Source organism: Mastigoproctus giganteus, chromosome 3 (genome assembly GCF_048544385.1).
Source record: "Mastigoproctus giganteus isolate SK-2022 chromosome 3, ASM4854438v1, whole genome shotgun sequence".
In the NCBI taxonomy this organism is placed as follows: domain Eukaryota; kingdom Metazoa; phylum Arthropoda; class Arachnida; order Uropygi; family Thelyphonidae; genus Mastigoproctus; species Mastigoproctus giganteus.
Genome location: NC_143577.1, coordinates 16,450,192 through 16,470,482, shown reverse-complemented (window position 1 = coordinate 16,470,482; position 20,291 = coordinate 16,450,192). Strand labels below are relative to the sequence as shown.

The window sequence follows — 20,291 nt, the reverse complement described above, 5'->3', positions numbered from 1 at the left end:
ATAGAAAAACTCAAGACAAATTATAATCTCAATAAATGAAATTAACTGATATAAAACAGTTAATTAACATGGGTTTATCAACCAGATATCAGAATACAGATCCGCTCAGTGAAAAACCCAACACACTGCCGGCATAGCAAGTTCAGTTTCTTAGTAATAATAAAGTGCCTCTTTCATAAATACATGTGTAAATTGTGATTAAATTTGGCAAATTTCATTATATTATGCTAAAACTGAAATAAAACAAATATGTGAACAGATTCAGAACATAAAAGGAAAAAAATAAATAAAATAAAAATAACCTATTTCACAAAAAAAAAAAAAAAAAAAAAAGGCGAAATAGCCACCTACTTCGGTGATTTACTACAAACTAAATCGATCCTTTGCACTATCTTGTTCATCTATTTCACCAATAAATAACACATATTCAAGAGAAATAACACACATTAAAAGAAAATTTAATATTTTAGATATCGCTCAGTGTACATTAAATCATGTTCATGCAAACTTTCCATGTTAAACTGCAACAATAAAAGGAGCTGGGATTTTCATAGATGTGAAAGATATAGTGGCTATAAATTTCTATATTTTCTACAAGCAAAGTAGAAAATTCTTGAAGGGCACAATTAAACTAAGAATTTTAATGCATTATATTAACATTATTATTCTAATTAATAAAACAGAAAAAATAAATGCTTATCATAGCAAACAATGATTAAATAACTTTCATACCTGTCATTCTACTAATGTCATAGCAATGGGACACTGGGACACGGACACACACACACACACACACACACACACACACACACACACACACACACACACACACACACACACACACACACACACACACACACACACACACACACACACACACACACACAGAGAGAGAGAGAGAGAGAAAAACCTAAACTTGAGCAAACTTGTTCCTATCCAAACAAATGACAAGTGAAACTGTCATAGAGGGAAAATGATTGTGCTATTGATACAGATTAAGGTTTGATAATTTTTATAATTATATGCAAAAGAAGTTGTTTACCAAAAAAAATTAAACTTCAGCTTTCTATTTGCTGTAAATGAATACTAAAATTCAATTATCAAAGCAAAGACAAAAATATAAGGGCATCATACCACACTGCATAAATTGAACGACTATGATAAGTGGAAATGTAAACCAGCAAAATACTAGTTAATTCAATAGATATAGAAAATAAATAATAATTTTCTTAATTAGTAAACAATTAGATTTTTATATCTGTCCATTACAGATTAAATATAATCTCCCTTTACAGACGACATCATCAGTTTTTGTCAACCCTCTGCCTTCTAGGTTTCTAGATATGCTATAGTTATAGATCTATAATACTAACATTATTGCATGATTTCAGTTGCTGTTGTGAATTCTAAAAATTGTACACATTCCTGCATTCAGTTTCTGTCCTGGAAATACTTTTCCCCCTCTGGTGACAGAGGCTAACTTTCGACTATGAAGGCATGGGCATATATTCAGAGAGTTGACACTACTAAAAGTAAAGTGCAGCCATTATCAACCCACTGCAGGATGGAAGCCTCCTCAACAATTCATGTTGAGGGAAATGGACCATAATCTGCCACGCTGGTCCGGTGCGGGTTGGCAGATCGACCGTATTCAGCAGTCATGGGCTTGAACTGCGGTCTACTCAAAGAGCGTGTGCTACTGCACTCCCGCTCCTGCCCACTCGGCTACGGAGGCCTGACACTACTACTCATGAGTTAACCTAAATTGCTAATATTGTTTTATACAAACAGCATCCCCCAAAGGTGACTCTCATTATTTGTCTAGAATTCAAGGTGTCATCTGATGAAGGACCTTATTTGTCTTTCATCAGATGATCATGCCATTTATTAGAAAACTATTACTAGAGGAGAGACTATTAAGTCTTTCAACAGTTGTCATGGCATTGCTCTGAGTTTTATAACAAAGAGCATCTTCACCTTTTGGCAATACTATTTGTATAAAATAATATTAGCAATTTAGGCCAACTCACAAAAGCAGCATTGTTCCTAATGTGAGCATAAATCCAAACTTGGAGAGTGGGTGCGAGAGTACGTGTGAATAGGCGAAGTTTTTACAGGTAGAGCAAATAGAGAAGTTTTTGCTTTTTTATTGACTTAAATTGGAATATTAATTTATTTTTTAGAGTTGCTTTACATTCCTAGTAACAATACTTTAGTTTAAATTGAATTTACATAGAGATTTTGTAGGTTATTACTTAGTATCGGTAAGGGTATCAAATCCATGTGTGGACAGGTTTTGCAACTCCCGCAAACGAAAAGTTTTTAATTATACTTAGCCACTTTATTGATTTAATTGTTAGATTAAATTATTTTCTATGAGTAGCTTATAGACCTAGTCAAGCTCCGTGGTTTATTTTGAATTTGGAAAGTAAATAATACGTGTCCGTAGATTAACTGTTCGTAACTTGCCGCCATTGTTATAAGATACGTGTGCTAGCATACGGTTTAATGGAAAACTAGATAGCATAAGGTTTAACGGAAAATTACATAGAGTAAGGTTAAACGGAAAACTAGATAGCGAGTATAGTAGTATCAATTAATCAGCAAAATTTATTAATCTTATTAAATTTCATTGTCAATTGAATTGTACTTTTTTAAATAAATAAATATAGCGACCTAGTTATTACAAACGTAACATCATAAATTAATACAAATAAGTTGACAGGGGATAAGAAAGTCATATAACGTAATTCGAAGATAATATTCAATACCGAAATATATATATATATAGTGTTATAACTGCATTGGGATATAGATTTAGGGTTATATTTTGTATTGGAATTTTATTCAACTTGAATAGAAATCATGACTCAGACCAGAGCAGCAAAGCAAAAGGATCAGACTAGTGGAAGTGCTGTGGCTCAGGGGAGAACTGAGGAGGGAGGGAGTTGTCCTCTGAATCACAGTCTATTGAAACGCACTGCTTGTTTGATGTTTGTGGATCAATCAGGAACGGGACATGATATTGCCAAGGGGAATGTCTTTGTGTGTGTGTGTGTGTGTGTGTGTGTGTGTGTGTGTGTGTGTGTGTGTGTGTGTGTGTGTGTGTGTGTGTGTGTGTGCGTGCAATGTAAGGAGTGCAAGGAAATCAGGTGCTAACTCAGCATTGTTATGGGCTTATATGAGAGCTTGAAGGACAGGGTGGATGCCCTCGAAGGATTTAAATTGAGGTGCCCATCAAGCTCTCAGCTGCCCACATCAATGCTAGAGCTTGCACTTGAACATCACGCAACACAGCGGCAACCCCCAAGGCAGAATGCGCTGGTCCCAAAGGAACTAGTTGTTGTAAGTGACTCTGTCAGGGAAACGGGGAACATATTGTGCAAAAAGGATAGATGGAACAGGACCAGGGTATGTCTTCCCGGGGCAAAGGTTGATGACATTGTATGGCAGATATCATCCTTTAAGGGCACAAAGAGTGATATTGTTGTACACATTGGCACTAATGATATTAAGAGTAGGAGACCAGCAGAATTACTTATCAAGTACAAGACAATGCTTAAAAAAAGCCATGAGTTAGGGTTGAATTTGAAAGTGTCTGCAATTCTGCCCAGACACAATAGGAGGGAGTATAAGATGAGAGCCTTGTCGATCAATTCGGCCCTAAAGAGACTGTGCAAGGCTCAAGGGGTAGAATTTTTCTCAGCCTGGTCTGTGCTTGTTAACAGGAGAGACTGCTTCTACAGAGATGGGATACACTTAAATAGAAAGGTTGCAAGAATATTTGCTGATGTAATCGAGGCAGAGTTAGGTGGGTCGGAAAACTGCTAGCTTGGAGGGATAAACGGACTAATAGATTAACAGTAGCCGCTGGCAGAGGTAAAAGTGATTCTTGCACTACTTCTATTGAAATGCAGTTGAACAGCAGCCTGGAAAGCAAGGCAATGGAAATTATACTGGGAGTCATACTGGAACAAGTAAATACATGGGCTGTGTTAGGGTAACTAAGGGTAGAAACAGGTGCATGTATACTTGCATGTACACCATTGTTAGGAGTATAGTTAATAAATTCGATGAGCTTGAAGTTTGTTTGTTATTTGGTTTTTAGAAGCATTAGCAACTAAGGCCATATTGCTCCGGGGATATGTGGTGGTCATTCCATGACCTTTAGTATCCTCCGCATCCTCCATATTTGGTGGCTCACGGGCTCAAACCCCGGTCTAATCAAGAAGTGTGTGCTACGCACTGCTGCTCCTGCCCACCTGGCTATGGAGGAGCCCTGAGCTTGAAGTGCTAGTCAAGACATCAAAGGCAGATATTGTTGGGATATCAGAGACATGGTGTCACACAGACATAAGAAGTGCAGAACTGGAATTTATGGAGTACAATGTGTACAGAAAGGATAGACAGGACAGGAAGGGAGAAGGGGTTATTCTGTTAGTTAACAAACACATAAAATCTAAGGAAGTGAATCCAATTGATGTTGGTGGACAATGCAATGTTGAGTCTGTTTGGTGTAACATAAGCACTGGGAAAGGAAAAATGAGAGTAGGTGTGTGTTATAGGCCTAATGAATCTGATGAGTATAATGAGCAATTGTGCACAGAAACAGAGTGAGGCAGTAAATTAGAGTGTCATATAATAGGGGATTTTAATTTCCCAGAGATTGACTGGAATTTGTGGGTTGGTCACTCACACACACACTAGCAAGGCTTTTGTGGATTTATTGGATGATTGTTTTCTACAGCAGCATGTTCGGGAAGCAACTAGAGGGAGTAGTAGTGATTCTTCATGCATCAAAAATCTGCAGATAAAGGAACCACTAGGTAGCACTGATGGCAGTGTGCTGAAGTGGGATTTACTCAGAGCTAACTACCATCAGGGGTAAAGGGAAGGGTTTTTGTTTCGTAAAGGTGACTACGGTGGTCTGAGACAGTATTTAAATTCTATACGGTGGAAACAACTCATAATGTTACCAACAGCAAATTCAAAATGGGAAGCATTCAAAGAATTAATCTTGGAAGCCACTAGGCTTTTCATACCAACAAAGAAATATTGTTCAAGATTTAGGCCTAAATGGATCTCAGATGAACTAATTAGACATGTGACAGAGAAGCAAAATGCATGAGATACATATAAATTAACATGTAACACAAAAGCATGTGATAGACATAAGTTGGTCTGTAACCAAGTTACAAAAGAGGTTAGGCAGGCGAAGGCAGATTACGAGAAATCTTTGGCAAAGGATGCAAAGAAAAACAGCAAAGAGTTCATTACTTATGTAAACTCTAGAAGGAAGGGGATGAATCAGATTGGTTCACTTGATATCGATGGTTCAACTGTTGATGATCCTGCTCAGGTAGCTAACAAACTTAATGAACATTTTGCATCAACATTCACACATGAGGAGTTATTCAGGGAGGGGAATGCTAGAAGTGTATTCAACTCTGGCAGTAAGCTAGATAATCTTGTAATAACTGAGAGTAAAGTGGAGGAGAAATTGTTGAAGATAAACACAAGAAATTCACCTGTGGTGGATGGGATATATCCAGTTATATTATAGAAGGCGGCAAAGGAAGTAATCAAACCCTTAGCCATAATTATGAGAGCCTCCCTGGACTCAGGGAAGGTACCCATGGACTGGAGATGTGCAAATGTGACTCCAATCCACAAAGGAGGATCAAAGGGGGAGACAGATAATTACAGACCTCTTAGTTTAACTTCTGTTCAGGGAAATTAATGGAGGCACTGGTTAAAGAAGCATTGCAGGATCATCTAGACAAGACTTCAGTTATAGCTCGGACACAGCATGGGTTTGTTAAGGGAAAATCTTGTCTGACTAATCTGATTGGATACTACGATGTAGTCACAAAGGAACTGGATGCAAAGAATAACATTGATATCATATATTTGGATCTTAGAAAAGCCTTTGATACTGTTGCACATGGAAGACTGCTGCACAAATTGGAGCAGTGTGGCATTGTAGGCAAATTGCTGCTACGGATAAAGGGATGGTTGAGTGGGAGAAGACAGAGAGTGGTAATCAATGGACACTGCTCTTCATGGACTAATGTTATTAGTGGAGTCCCTTAGGGTTCAGTGTTAGGTCCATTGTTGTTTTCTGTATTTTTAAATGATATTGATGATGTATATAAGGCTTAATGTCCAAGTTTGCAGATGATAAGAAGGTTGGCAGGGTTGTTAATGGCACTAATGACAGTACATGCTGCAACAGGATCCAGAAAAGTTGAGCAGATGGGCTGAGAGGTGGGAAATGAAGTTTAACATTGACAAATGTAAAGTACTACATATGGGAAGCAGTAATCCCAGAGTAACGCATCAACTCTGTGGTACCACACTGACAGTGGTAGATAATGAAAAGGACCTGGGGGTAATTGTGCAGGCAGATATGAAGTTTTCTGAGCAGTGCAGATGGTCTGCAAGAGTAGCTCAAGGTGTCTTGTCAATGATATACAGGAATTTTTTTTAGCAGGGATAAGGAGGTGATTATCCCTTGTACAAGGCAATGGTCAGGCCACACCTTGAGTACTGTATACAGGTCTGGAGGCCTCATTTTAAGAAGGATGTAGAGCTGTTCGAACGAGTACAGAGAAGGGCAACAAGATTAGTGAATGGAATAAAGGGTTGCTCTTACAAAGAAAGGCTTAAGTTTTTCAAATTACAGTGTCTGGAGACTAGGCACCTGCGAGGTGACCTGATTGAGGTGTATAAAGCCTTGAATGGTTTGAGCATGCTCAATGCTGATGGGATTCTTCCTCTTGCTCAGAATAATCACCTGAGTGGGCATAAATTCAAATTGAGGAAAGACGGTTGTAGGATAGATGTGCGGAAGATTGCCTTTAGCCAGCGGGTGGTTGATTGCTGGAACAAACTTCCATCTATCGTTGTAGAAGTTGATAGCTTAAATAGATTCAAGGCAGAACTTGAACAAACATTTGGAGCGAGGGGATGAATGAAATAAGGGGTTTTTTTTTTTGGTTTTTTTTGGCTGATGCTATATAAGCTTGCTTTCTTGCATTATATGCCTTTGCTAATGCTAATGCTTTCACAGCCAAAAGTTGACTTCTATTGTCCAAGGGATAAAAGCACAACGAACAACATAAATTGAATAGAGATGCATAAATTTTTAAATTATTTCAATGCCTGTGTTGAAACAGTCCTGCAACCTTAACACACTGCTATGTTGATAATTATTAATAATTGGTTATTTCTGCAATTTCTTTATTGAATGTAAAAAGAAAAATTAATCTTTATATTATGCTTACCTGGAGAGATATCATACTTATTTAGGAGTCTTGATATAAATTTTCTTAATGACTTTGGTTGGAGACACTCCTTCTTAGCGTCGGGTACTTGCAGCCTTCTGTTAGAGAAAAAAGTTGTGGTACTATTTCACTGCATATGTTTGAGAATATAATGTTATTCTGTATTATTTTCTCAATCTATATAAATCCATGATTATACAAGGTGTGATTAAAAAGTGTGAGGACTGCACTAATATTCAGGAAATGAAGCAGCTCACTGGTTAGTGGACATATCACATTTGAAGTAGTCTCTTTCATATCGTATACACTAATTCAAATGCTTCTGCAATTTGTAGAGGCATTCCTGATATTGCCAAGGAGAATGGCTTGTGTGTGTGTGTGTGTGTGTGTGTGTGTGTGTGTGTGTGTGTGTGTGTGTGTGTGTGTGTGTGTGTGTGTGTGTGTTCGACGTAAGGAGTGTCAGGATAGTAGGTGGCAGCTCAGCATTATGGGCCTTTATGAGAGCTTGAAGAACAGAGTGGATGTGCTGGAATTATTAAAATTAGGGGCCCATCAAGCTCTAAGCAGAGCTTGATGGGCCCCTAATTAATGCCAGAGCTTGCATATGATCATCAGGCAACAGAGCAATAATCCCCAAAGCATATTGCACTTGTCTCACAAGAGCTAGTTGTGTCTTCTATGGGACAAAAGATGATGATATTGTAGAGCAGACAATCTTTTACGGGTACAGAAGGTGATAGTGTTGTACACACTGGCACTAATGATATTAGGAGATCTGCAGACTTATTTAACAAGTATAGGCCCTTGAAAAAAAAAAAAGTCACAAATTAGGATTAAATTTGAAAGTGTCTGCAATTCTGCCAGTCACAACAGGAGGAAGCAAGAGAAAGGGAGCAAGAACATTTGCTGATGCTATACAGGCAATGTTAGGTGGGTTGGAAAACTGCAAGCTTGGGGGATACACAGAGTAATAGATTAACAATAGCTGCAGGCAGAGGTGAAAGTGATTCTTACACTGCTTTTATTGGTATACGTAGCAGCCTGGAAAGCAAAGTGCCAGGAAATTCAAGGCCTGCTGCAAGTCATCACGGAACAAGTAAATACGTGGCCTGTTAGGGTAACTAAGAATAAGAACAGATGCATATATATACTTGCATGTATACCAATGCTAGGAATATAGTAAATAAATGTGAATTTGAAGTGCTTGTTAAAGTCAAATGCGGACATTGTTGAGATATCAGAGATGTGGTGTCACTCATATAAGGGATGTGGAATTTGAATATGGGGAATACAACATGTACAGAAAAGACAGAGAGGATATGAGAGGGGGAGTGGGGTTATGCTCTTAGTTAAGAATCGTTTAAAATCTAAGGCAGTGCAACGATTAGTCAGTTTGGAGCGACATAAGCACTGCGAAAGCAAAAATCAGAGTAGGAGTGTGTTATAGGCCTAATGACTCTGATGAGTACTATGAATAAGTGTACAGAGAAATATATTGCGGTAGTAAATCAGAATGTCTTATAATGGGAGATTTTAACTTAGCTGATATTGACTGGAACTTGTGGGTTGGTCACTTGCACACTAGCAATGCTCATGTCAATTTATTGGATAACTGATTTCTATAGCAGCATGTTAGAGAGACAACAAGAGGGAGTAATACTCTTGATATGATTATCAGCGGTGATTAGGTGGATATCTGCAGATTCTTAATGTGACTCATACATTAAGAATTTGCAGATAAAAGAACCACTAGGTGGCAGTGACCACAGCGTACTAATGTGGGATTTACTTAAAAATGTAACAATCATCAATGGTAAAGGGAAGGGTTTTTGCTTTCGTAAAGGTGAGTACAAGCAGTTTTTAAATTCAATACAGTGGCACCAATTGATTATGGTCCCATCAGCAAATTATAAATGGGAAGTATTCAAAGAATTAATCGAATTAATCATATAAGCTACTATGCTTTTTGTACCAACTAAGAATAGTTGTACCAACTCTTCAAGTTATAGGCCTAAATGGATGTCAGATATAAACTAGTCTGTTTTTTTTTTTTTTTTTTTTTTTTGATTTGGTAGTTGTTGGCGCATCGACTTCTGTGGCCATATTGCACCTCCCAAGGTTTTTGCAGTACTTTGATCCAGCCCGAGGCGGGAATCGAACCCGCGACCTTTGGGTTGCCGGGCAGGTATTTTTACCCACTCGGCTAGCCCGGTCGGCATAAACTAGTCTGTAATCAAGTCACAAAGGAGCTTAGGCAAGCAAAGACAGAAATCTTTGGCAATGGATGCAAAGAGAAACAGCAAAGACTTCTTTACTTATGTAAATACTAGAAGGAAACAGATGAATCACATTGGTCTACTTGACATTGATGATTCGATGAACCTGCTCAGGTTGCTGACAAACTGAATGAGTTTTTCCATCTACATTCACATATGAGGAATTTTTAGGGAAGTGGATGCCAAAAGTTTATCAAACTCTAACAGGGAACTAAATGATTTTGTAATAAATGAGAGGAACGTGCAAGAGAAATTAAAGTTAAATATAAGAAAGGCACCTGGGGTGGATGGGATTTATGCTGTTATATTAAGGGGGAGAGCGAAGGAAGAAATCAAACCCTAAGTCATAATTATGAGAGCGTCCTTGGATAGAAGGATAGGTCACAGCAGACTACATCTGTGCAAATATATTCTTAATTCACAAAGGAGGCCAAAAGGGTGACGAAACTAATTACAGATCTATTACTTTAACTTCTGTAACAGAAAATAATGGAGTTGTTGCTGAAAGAAGTAATGCAGGCTCATCTATACAAGACTGCAATTATACTTCAGACACAGCATGGGTTTGTTAAGGGGAAGTCTCGTCCGACCAAGCTGACTGGATACTACAATATGGTCACAAAGGAACTGGATGCAAAAAAATAATTTTAATATCATATACAGTCCATTCCGGTTATTTGGGACACATCAGGACTAGTGCATTTTGGCCCGATTAAGCGGCTGCCCCAATTATCCGAAGTTTCACGTAAATAGTTAAAAATAGAATGTACCCCCCCCCCCCCTTTTACAATTAGGTCACCGTACAATCAAATCACATTACGACGAACTCACCATAGTAAAGTACCATTCACTATACGAAGCACCGGTCATTATGATCACGTTTGTGAATTGAATTTTAATTCTATTAAACAGCGATTCTAATTAGAGAAAATATGAGGAATATTATCCACAGGCTATAAAAGTAAAGATATATTAAGCACAAATTTACCCTTTATTACCTTACCTTACCAATTAAAAAATTAAACGATACCTGAAAATCGGAAGAATATACGTGATAATCGGAATAATTAATACGTACTGTAATATGTACATACAGACTAATTGACATTTCTGCTCACTGACATTTGTGGGCAGTGGTTAAAATTTATAACAGTAAAAAAATAAGTAATCAATAACAAAGAACACGGAACACACAAATTGCAAGTAACACAATACGCGCAAGTGAGAATGGAGTAACGAGTTACAAAGCTTTAAAAATAGGAATGAAGAGAAGATCTGAAAATTAATTTTTTATAAGATTGAAGATTTCATGGAATGTAAACTCATTTCACCATAATAATCCACAGAATTCCAGCTGTCGGTATTATCGCAAATTCAGTAAGATCGAGTTTACTGTTTGTTTATGATAGATTTCACTAACAGAAAAGCCCAATAAACAGGTGACTGCTAATTGTTTTTATTGTTTTATGGTTGTGATCTCCAGAATTTCAACAAAACCATGTGGTACTGTCGGAGACAATCGTAGGGTAATTTCCAGTGCTGCGGTCTCCTGCCCCGATTAAACGGCATTTTGTCCCAATTAAGCGAAGTAAACCCTGTCTATTTTCTTGATTGGTTTCTGTTTTTTAAGATTTGCCCCAAATAAACAGCTGCCCCGATTAACCGGTGGTCCAAATAACCGGAATCCACTGTACTTGTATTTCAGGAAAGTTTTTGATACTGTTGCTATGGATAAAGGGATAATTGGAGAAGACACACTGGTAATCAATGGACAGCTCTTCGTAAACTAATGCTATTAGTGGATTTTCCCAGGTTTCAGTGTTAGGCCCATTGTTGGTTTCTATATTTATCAATAATATTGATGAAGGCATATCAGTCTTAATGTCGAAGTTTACAGATGATATAAAGGTTGGCAGGGTGGTGAGGTTGGTTAATAACAGTATACTACTTCAACAGGATCTAGAGAAGTTAGGCAGATGGGCTGAGAAATGGCAACTGAAGTTTAACATTGAAATATGCAAAGTACTGCATATGGGTAGTAGTAACCCCAGAGTAAAGTACTAACTGTGTGATACTACACTCAGAGTAGTGGAAAATGAAAAAAGACCCGAGGGTAACTATGCAGTCAGATATGAAATTATTTGAGCAGTACAATCAGGCTGCCAGAACAGGTCATGGGGCCTTGTCAATTATATACGGGAATTTTGCTAGCAGGGATATGGTGTTATACCTTTGTATAAAACAGGGGTGTCAAATTCATTTGGGCTGTGGGCCATTTCCCATATTAGGGTATCTCATGCAGGCTGCACATGATCTACAAACCTTGCCATTGCTAAATCTAAAGACGCTTTTTAATTGCTCAGTTGTTGCCGATTAATATTCGCAGCTGAGAATGCACTAATAACTAATTGAAAGGAAATAAAAGTCTGAATAAATGAGACAACGAATAATGAAAAGCAAGTTTATTCCAGATAATACAATATTTCAACAAAGAAATATACATGAAAATATATGAAATATATGAAAATATACATGAAATATACAAAAATATACAGGTAATGTTGGCCTTTTTTGCCAGACACTTGACTGTTTGCTTGCAACCAGCTATGTGAAATTTGGAGAGACAAAACTGAGAAGGCACAACCTTCATTATGAAAGAAAGATTGGCATCGGTTAGCCTTGATCTGGGGGCGATTTTCTTAGCTTTCATACACGAAAACAGTTGTTCACATAAATATGTGCTCCCAAAGTAATAGAATTTGTGCGACAAACTTTCTTATCTCTGGGTATTTTTGCCCTAAATATGAGTAGATTTTTGGGATCCCAACTTCTCGGTATTTCTCTTCTAAAATTGAGTCATTCTGCAGATCAATTAGTTCCATTTGTATGGAAATGGTAACTCTCGTGACATTAAAAGAAAGAGAAACTGTGAAAAGAGAAAAATCTTCTTGGTGCTTCCTGAAATCTTTAAAGCACCTATCAAATTCGTCTTCAATCTTTTCTATTCTGTCACAATATTTTGAAAAGGCATATCTTTGACTGATTTTTCAACTGTTCACACAGAAAAGTAAGTCAGAGTACCCTCTTTCTTTCCCTTGTAGTTTGATGTTTAGATCGTTTAGGTGGCATGTAATATCTACTAGGAAGGCAAGATCTTATACCCAAGACTGATCCTTCAGAAGCGATGCATCCTGGCCTTTCAATTCTAGGAATAGTATTATTTCTTCCAAAAGTAAAAAAAAACCTCTTGAGTACATTATGGCTAGATAACCAACAAACCTCTGTGTAGTATGGTAGCCCTTCAAATTCACTTCCCAAGTCTTTAAGGAGAGCAAACTGGAGGTGATTCAGTCATCTGGACCAGAAGAAGTTCACAGTTTTGGCCATAGTCTTGAGCACATAGTCCATTTTCAGTATTTTTGAACACAGAACCTGCTGATGAATAATGCAGTGGAAAGATTGCAATTTTTGTTTGTCTGGATACTCGTCCTTCAGTTTTGCTTCAGGTGTTTATACAAATCCTTTGACTTTGCCTTTCATCACTAGAGTGCCACTAGTCTCTTGAGGAAGCTTGTATTTCTCCAGAATGCTCTATATGGCATCACAAATGTCTTCCCCAGTAGTAGTTCCATGGATGGGAATCATTTCCAAAACTCTTCAGTTACTTTCAAATTGTCATGGCAGGCTTAAAGAAACAGTGCAACTTGAGCATCTTGAAAATCGTTACTTTCGTCAAGTACAATTGAAACACTGTGGATGCTTCCTGCAGTTGTTCATGCAAGTTGCCTGCTATCTCGGTTTTCCTTTCAGCCACCATGTTTCTTGACAACAAAATTTCTTGGAACACTTTCACATTTCTGGGAGAGATGTTTTCAGCCATTTTTATCATGCATTCCTTAACCACGGAGCCTTCACTGGAAGGTTTGGAATGTTTTGCCAGTAAATAGTTGATTTCATAACTGACTTTCACTACCGATTTTTTAATTACATTTTGCTGCCTTTGAAGTGAGTTCTTCATATCCTTTAGTCTTTCTTCTCTTAATTTACCCTTGAGGCGGGAAAATTTTTCTTTGCTAATTTTATCAGTGTCGTTTAACATTGTACTCTTTGACGACACTAATCGATTCATTGCAAATAATACACACAATTTTACCTTTTACCTCTGTGCAAAAGTAACTCAATTCCCATCTTTCTTGGAATTGTCTCCTCTCATCAACAACCTCTTTTTCTGGTTGGCTTGGAAAGCGACATCACATAGGAATCACATGTATATAAGAGTTGCAACACAAAACTGTTTGTTTACTGACTTTATTAAATAGAAACAGCAATACAAATATTAGCTCACTCGCATTACGATGTAACTGACTCAAATAGAATGAAAGCCGCAGTAAAACTAACTGTCAGTGCACAAAACAATCACTTAAATAGGCAATGGAAAATTTTGGAAATTGCACTATCACAAAAAGCAGTAGAAACGCATTTCATAAACATCATTTTCTATGGAGGTGGTGAGGCCGGAAAAAAAAAAAAAAAAAATCCGTGGGCCATATGCAGTCCACCAGTTTGACACTCCCAGTATAATGCAATGGTTAGGCTGCATTTTGAGTATTGCGTACAGGTCTGGAGGCCTGTATCCAATACTTCATTCTGCTACATGTAGAGCTGCTACATTCTTCATTTTATGAAGAATGTAGAGAGAAGAGAGAATCAAGTAGAGAGAACGGCAATGAGATTGGCAAGTGGAACAAAGGGCTGCTCTTACCAAGAAAGGCTTCAAGTTCTGCAAACTGCAATGTGTGGAGACTAGACACCTGCGAGGTGATCTGATTGAGGTGTTTAAGGCACTGAATGGATTGCACAAGCTGATTGCTGATGGGATTCTTCCTCTTGCTCAGACTACATACATGAGGGGACACAAATTCAATTTGGGGAAAGATGGTTGCAGAATAGATATGCAGAAGTTTGCCTTTAGGAAGTGGATAGTTAATTGCTGGAACAAACTTTCATCTGTTGTTGTTGTGGAAGTTTATAGCTTGAATAAATTCAAGGAAGAACTAGACAAACTGTTGGAAAGAATGGATAGGTGAAATGGGATTTTTTTTTTTTTTTTTTTTTTTTTGGCTGATGCTGTATAAGCTTGCTTTGCTGCATCATTTGTGACTACTAATGATAATGCTAGTTCCTCTGTTGCATTCTAAATAATTTCCTTGGTTATTGTAAATCTGTGACCTTTCAAGGAGGCTTAAGATTGGGTAATAAAATCATAGGGAGCTAAATCCATTGACTACAGCGAATGGGGAACCACAGTGATGAGCTTCATGATGTTAAATCATTAGCTTCATGATATTAAGAAGTGCAAATGTATAACACATTACTGCACTTGATTGTATATGGTAGCTGTGCATTCTGTAACTTCACAGCAGATTAGTTTTTGGAATAATTTTGATTTTTGTTTTATTTTTATTTAATTTACTAAACTGTAGTTAGTATATAGTTTAAATCCATATAGTCACATAGGTTAGTTTTTTTTTGTATTTAGTTAAGTATTCAAAAAGCTATAGCTTAATATTCAGAAGGCCTCTGTTATCAATATTTTGGTGAGATTTTGGTTTTTCATTGTAAAGGTAGCCACAATATGAGATGAAATCTAAACGATGCCGTTACACTACGTATGTAAACTTATGGGTAAACTATGTTGTATTTACACCGATATTACATAACATAAATATTGTACAGTTAATACAGTGGTGTTAAAAGAAAGTGCATCACCCCTTAAAATTGTAACTGTCATCCGAATAACGTAAGTATATGGCAATATTTCTTACAGATTGCATCAGATAAGATTGACACGTGTAGGTGATGACATAATATTGCATCAGCTGTTACTTTTAGCTATATAAGCATGCTCTGCAAGAGTTGCAGTTATTCCTTGCTTGTGTTAGATGGTGAGTTACGTGCAGTTGACACCTTGAAGAAAGAGTGCTATTGTTGCTTTACATAAGGAAGGATATTCTTCCTGTCATATTGCTTATAGAGTGCCTTGTAATCAGTCAACAGTGGGTAGATTTCTTTCCATACTCAAGAATACTGGTTCTGTTGATAGGAAAAAAGGAACCGGATGCAAACGAGACTCTATGCCAAAACAGGACCACGTTTTGAAGTGCTTATGCCTTAAAAACCATAAAGCTTCTTCGTCTGAGCTGAAAAGAGAAGGGAAGAACATACAGGAGTGGCTGGGCAGCAAGTGCAGTAACAGTCAGAAGATGCCTCTTCAAAAATGGACTTGTTGCCCATCGTCCTAAGAAGCCCCTCCTCACACAAAAAATTAAAAAAGTCCCGATTAATTTGGTGTAAGGGGCATGTCAAATGGACCCCCGAGCAGTGGAAGTCAGTTATTTTCTTAGATGAGAAGAAATTCAACCTGCATGGCTCTGATGGGAGACAAATGATTCGCCATAGATGTGGTGAAGAATACCATCCAGACTGTATGGTGTCTACAGTGAAATTCCCTACCAACCAAATGATATTGCGGTGCATTTCGTATCACGGAGTAGGTCACTTGCAGTTTATAAAAGGTTCCATAAATGCCAATGAATACCTAGCTATATTGGAAGGCAAATTGCTGCCAACCATTAGAGACCATTTCAACCTGCCAAGTAACTGCATCTTTCAGGACGACTCTGCACCTTGTCTTCGGGCAAAAAGTGTAAGTAAGCACTTCTGTAGTTACTTTAGCTTCATTTCTGCATTAGAGGTTCGACAGTAATGTGTTTACATTTGTTACAGGTGAAAATATGGTTGGAAGAATGGTCCATTACAACTCTTAGCTGGACAGGAAACAGCCCGGACCTGAATCCTATAGAGAATTGTTGGCATCGTGTGAAATTTGCAGTTGCCAGAAAGAAACCAAAGACCCTTCATAAACATCAGGAAGCCATAATTTGTGTTTGGAACCACGAACTATCAGTTGATTATCTTCAGAAATTGATCTTGTCAATGCCTCGACGGTGTGCTGCTGTCATCGGGGCAGTTCAACTAAATATTAGTTAGCACCTGGTAAACTTTTCATTTTGTTTTCCATTTAAAATGATAAACTGAAGCAAACTGAGGGTTTCTGAGGGATTTCAGCCATAATTGTCTTGTTTATCAAAATTGTTGTATAAAGGTTGCAAATGCTCATTTTGGAATATTTTGAGAGCACCTGTCAAATATTACTTAGCTTTGCCTTAACTATTAATAAATATCTTTTGTTTATATTTCTATTTGTGATGCTAGTCATTAATGTAATATATCATCGCGAAAAAGGATTATAAAGGTGAAATTTCTATGTGATGCACTTTCTTTGAACACCAGTGTATATGCAGAGAAAATAACAGCAACAATAAACAAAAAGAAGAAAAGACTTACTGTATTAGTGTTTCAATATCTGTTTTTTTACTATGAGAATCTAAATATCTCACTAATTGCACTTGCAAAGGTCTTGAGTCCTCTATATAGCTTTCTGCAATTTGTAATTTGTTTTCTAAAATTAGCGGAATTACAATCTGAAAGAAAAAAAAAATTATTTATTTTTTTTCTCCACATATATGTCACAAATGCTAATATAACTTAGTCCACTTCATTTTTCACCAATTTTCTGAACAGCAATAAAATAAAACCCTACATCAGCTACGCAGATGGTATAAAATTTGGGATTATCCAAAATAATAACAGAAATTCATATTCTGATTCTTTAAGCAGAATAAATTAAATTCAGATTTTCAACCCAGACTGCCTCCTTCTGTTCAACCTTATAATTAATAAATCTGCTCATACTTTTATTTTTAATAACAAACAGTAATTCACTATGTACTCCAACTATCTTAAATATATATAGTATATAGTAAATATATACTAATTATTACGAATAATAAAAAATTAAAATAAATAGGATAGGATGGTGAATATATAAAAAATATCGGGTAGAAAATAGAAATAGCAAGTGTATATAAGCTGTTCTAGGCGGCGTGAGCTCAACCTGGATAAAGCTTAGGATAATAATTATTACGAATAATAAAAATTAAAAATAAATTAAAAATAAATAGAGAAGTTGGATTTGAAGTGCGATAATATGGATTATGGATCAGGGACATGCAAGAGCAAAGGTACCCTACAACCATAATATATACATAAAATTATTTTTATTGTTATGTGTAGAATGTAGTAGGTATATATATAAGTATAGAATTTAAATATAGAATTTAACTAGTGCTAATAATGAAAATACCGTGTATCCTGGGAGCGATATATGTGTTGAACAAAGGGTGGAAAAAAGGAAAAGAAAAAGTGTAACGATATAAAAAGATACAAAAAGCAAATTTTGAAAAAAGGGGTGTAACGATATAAAAAGAAACAAAAATGCAAATTTTGAAAAAACAACGACCAAGATGGAAATAGCATTGCAGTGTCTTTCATAATTTTTGTGTCTTCTTCAGAGGTCATCCACCAAAATTATGAAAAAGAACAGCAATACTCTTACTTCTGTTTCTGACATGTTCTGTATGTCAAAGAGCACATGTAAGAAGCCACGTGGTAAAAATAATTTAGAATACAAATTTTGAATAAATAAAATACAAGTTATGTAAAACTATTATATGTTACTAATGTATTACATACAGAACATGGATGACCTTACATAAGTAAGTAGACCACTATGAAAGTGAAGACAAAGGAAGGGAGTGTCCGAATGACAAGAACTTACCGCTACTGGACGGGTTGACAGAAAAGACTTAGCCGGAGGCTAATCCGTGTATATATGCGTAGAAATGCTAGCAGCACCTAGCGTTAGACGAATTTTGTTGTCTGTATATTATGTAATTTACGTATGCGGTGGAGTTGCTCAAACATCCGGGATAGATAAGAAATATAAAGTATTTACGTCAGTTGTGTTAAAATGTAACTGTGTACATTTAAGTTACAATTAAATAACAATTAACAATTAAATACATAAATCAAGATAGGTTTAAAAATAATTATAAGATAATTACAAGGTAAATACACTATGTCAGGCCAATCGGTGGGTACAAGTTTTCCAGACCGTAAGACACCAAAGAGGCCTAGTGTATTGTATTTACACTATATACATACTTGATGCGTATGGGAATAATTATAAGTTAATAATGCTGTTTATATTAATATCTATTAAGTTCTTGTGCCTTAATATGTTAAGGGCTTTATTGATATGATGACGCAGATATGCAATAGGAAAAAGATTTTTGGTTAGTTTACTGTATAATATTCTGATGTTATCAATAGCTGTTGTTTTGTCGCTGCATATTGTTGCTATTCTGATGCATTGTGCTAGGATAACATTAGCATGTACCTGTTTGGAAATATTGGAATTCCATTGTGTAAAGTTTATTATGCTAAAGTTGAATGCTTCACGTTTGTTGTACAAATTGATGGAGGCTATACCATTTTTTAAATTAATGTCTAGATCCAAAAAATGGGCTGCTGTATCAGAATTGTTTGTTCTTTCTATTACAAGTTCGTTAGGGTATAAATGTCCATAATCCTGGATGAAATTCGGGCAGTTGATTACTATGAGGTCGTCTATATATCTGAATAGGATTAGGTCCTGTGGAAATGAGGTTTCTGACCAGTATAGATATAGGTTGGCTATTATGCATGAGGCTGGGCTGCCCATAGGTGTTCCATTGGTTTGTTGATATACTGTGTTACCATCATATATGAAGTTATTGGAAATACATAAGTTCAGTATGTTGTTCCAGTAATATGTGTTGCAGGAAATAAAGTCCTTATGTTTATCATAGATATCTTTTAGTACCGATTTGAGATTGATTTGATTGATACTGGTAAATAGGCTATGGAAATCAAAGGTTTGAATATTATTGACTTTATTACTTTGCAAAAATTTTAATACGGGTTGGTTGTTGCCTATGATTTTGCTGTTATGCATGTTATGCATCAGTGGTTGCAGTAGTTGTTCAAGTGTCTTTCCAGATTTGTGTACATAGCTATTTTTACATGAGGTTATGAATCTGAAGCCTATTGGTTTTTTATGAAATTTAGGAATGAAGTAGATATAAGGTAAGCTGTAATTGCTTAAGTTGAGCTTTAGTTTTTTATTGAAGGCCATTAGTTTTTTTGTAATGATATTACATGTACTGGATATCGGCTTTTAAGTATTGCTTGAATTAAGTTCATTAGTTAAAGTATGTGTATAAAAATAATACTATATATACTATATTTACTGTATCTACAGGGATGGGATACACTTAAATACAAAGGGTGCAAGAATATTTGCTGATGCTATCGAGGCAGAGTTAGGTGGGTCAGAAAACTGCTAGCTTGGGGGAGGATACATGGACTAATAGATAGTAGCTGCTCGCAGAGGTGAAAGTGATTCTTGCACTGCTTCTACTGAAATGCAATTGAGCAGCAGCCTGGAAAGCAAGGCAATGGGGATTTCCATGACTGCTGGGAGTCATAGTGACAAGTAAATACATGGGCTGTGTTAGGGTAACTAAGAGTAGAAACAGGTGCATGTATACCGATGCTAGGAGTATAGTTAATAAATTTGATGAGCTTGAAGTGCTAGTCAAGACATCAAAGGCAGATACTGTTGGGATATCAGAGACATGGAGTCACAAAGACATAAGTAGTGCAGAATTGGAATTTGGGGAGTACAATGTGTACAGAAAGGATAGACAGGACAGAAAGGGAGGAG

At 36.6% G+C, this 20,291-nt stretch overlaps 1 protein-coding gene across 1 annotated transcript in view; it reads right to left on the bottom strand.

Moving 5' to 3' along the window:
* LOC150087742 (exonuclease mut-7 homolog) overlaps window positions 1–20,291 on the bottom strand; it is a 133,641-nt gene that overhangs the window by 61,879 nt on the left and 51,471 nt on the right. The window contains exons 4-5 of the mRNA XM_090370112.1: window positions 16,970–17,106; window positions 7,287–7,384 (exon numbers count right to left, since the gene is read on the bottom strand). Coding sequence (XP_090226238.1) covers window positions 7,287–7,384; window positions 16,970–17,106 — 235 coding nt within the window. The remainder of the gene's footprint in view (window positions 1–7,286; window positions 7,385–16,969; window positions 17,107–20,291) is intronic.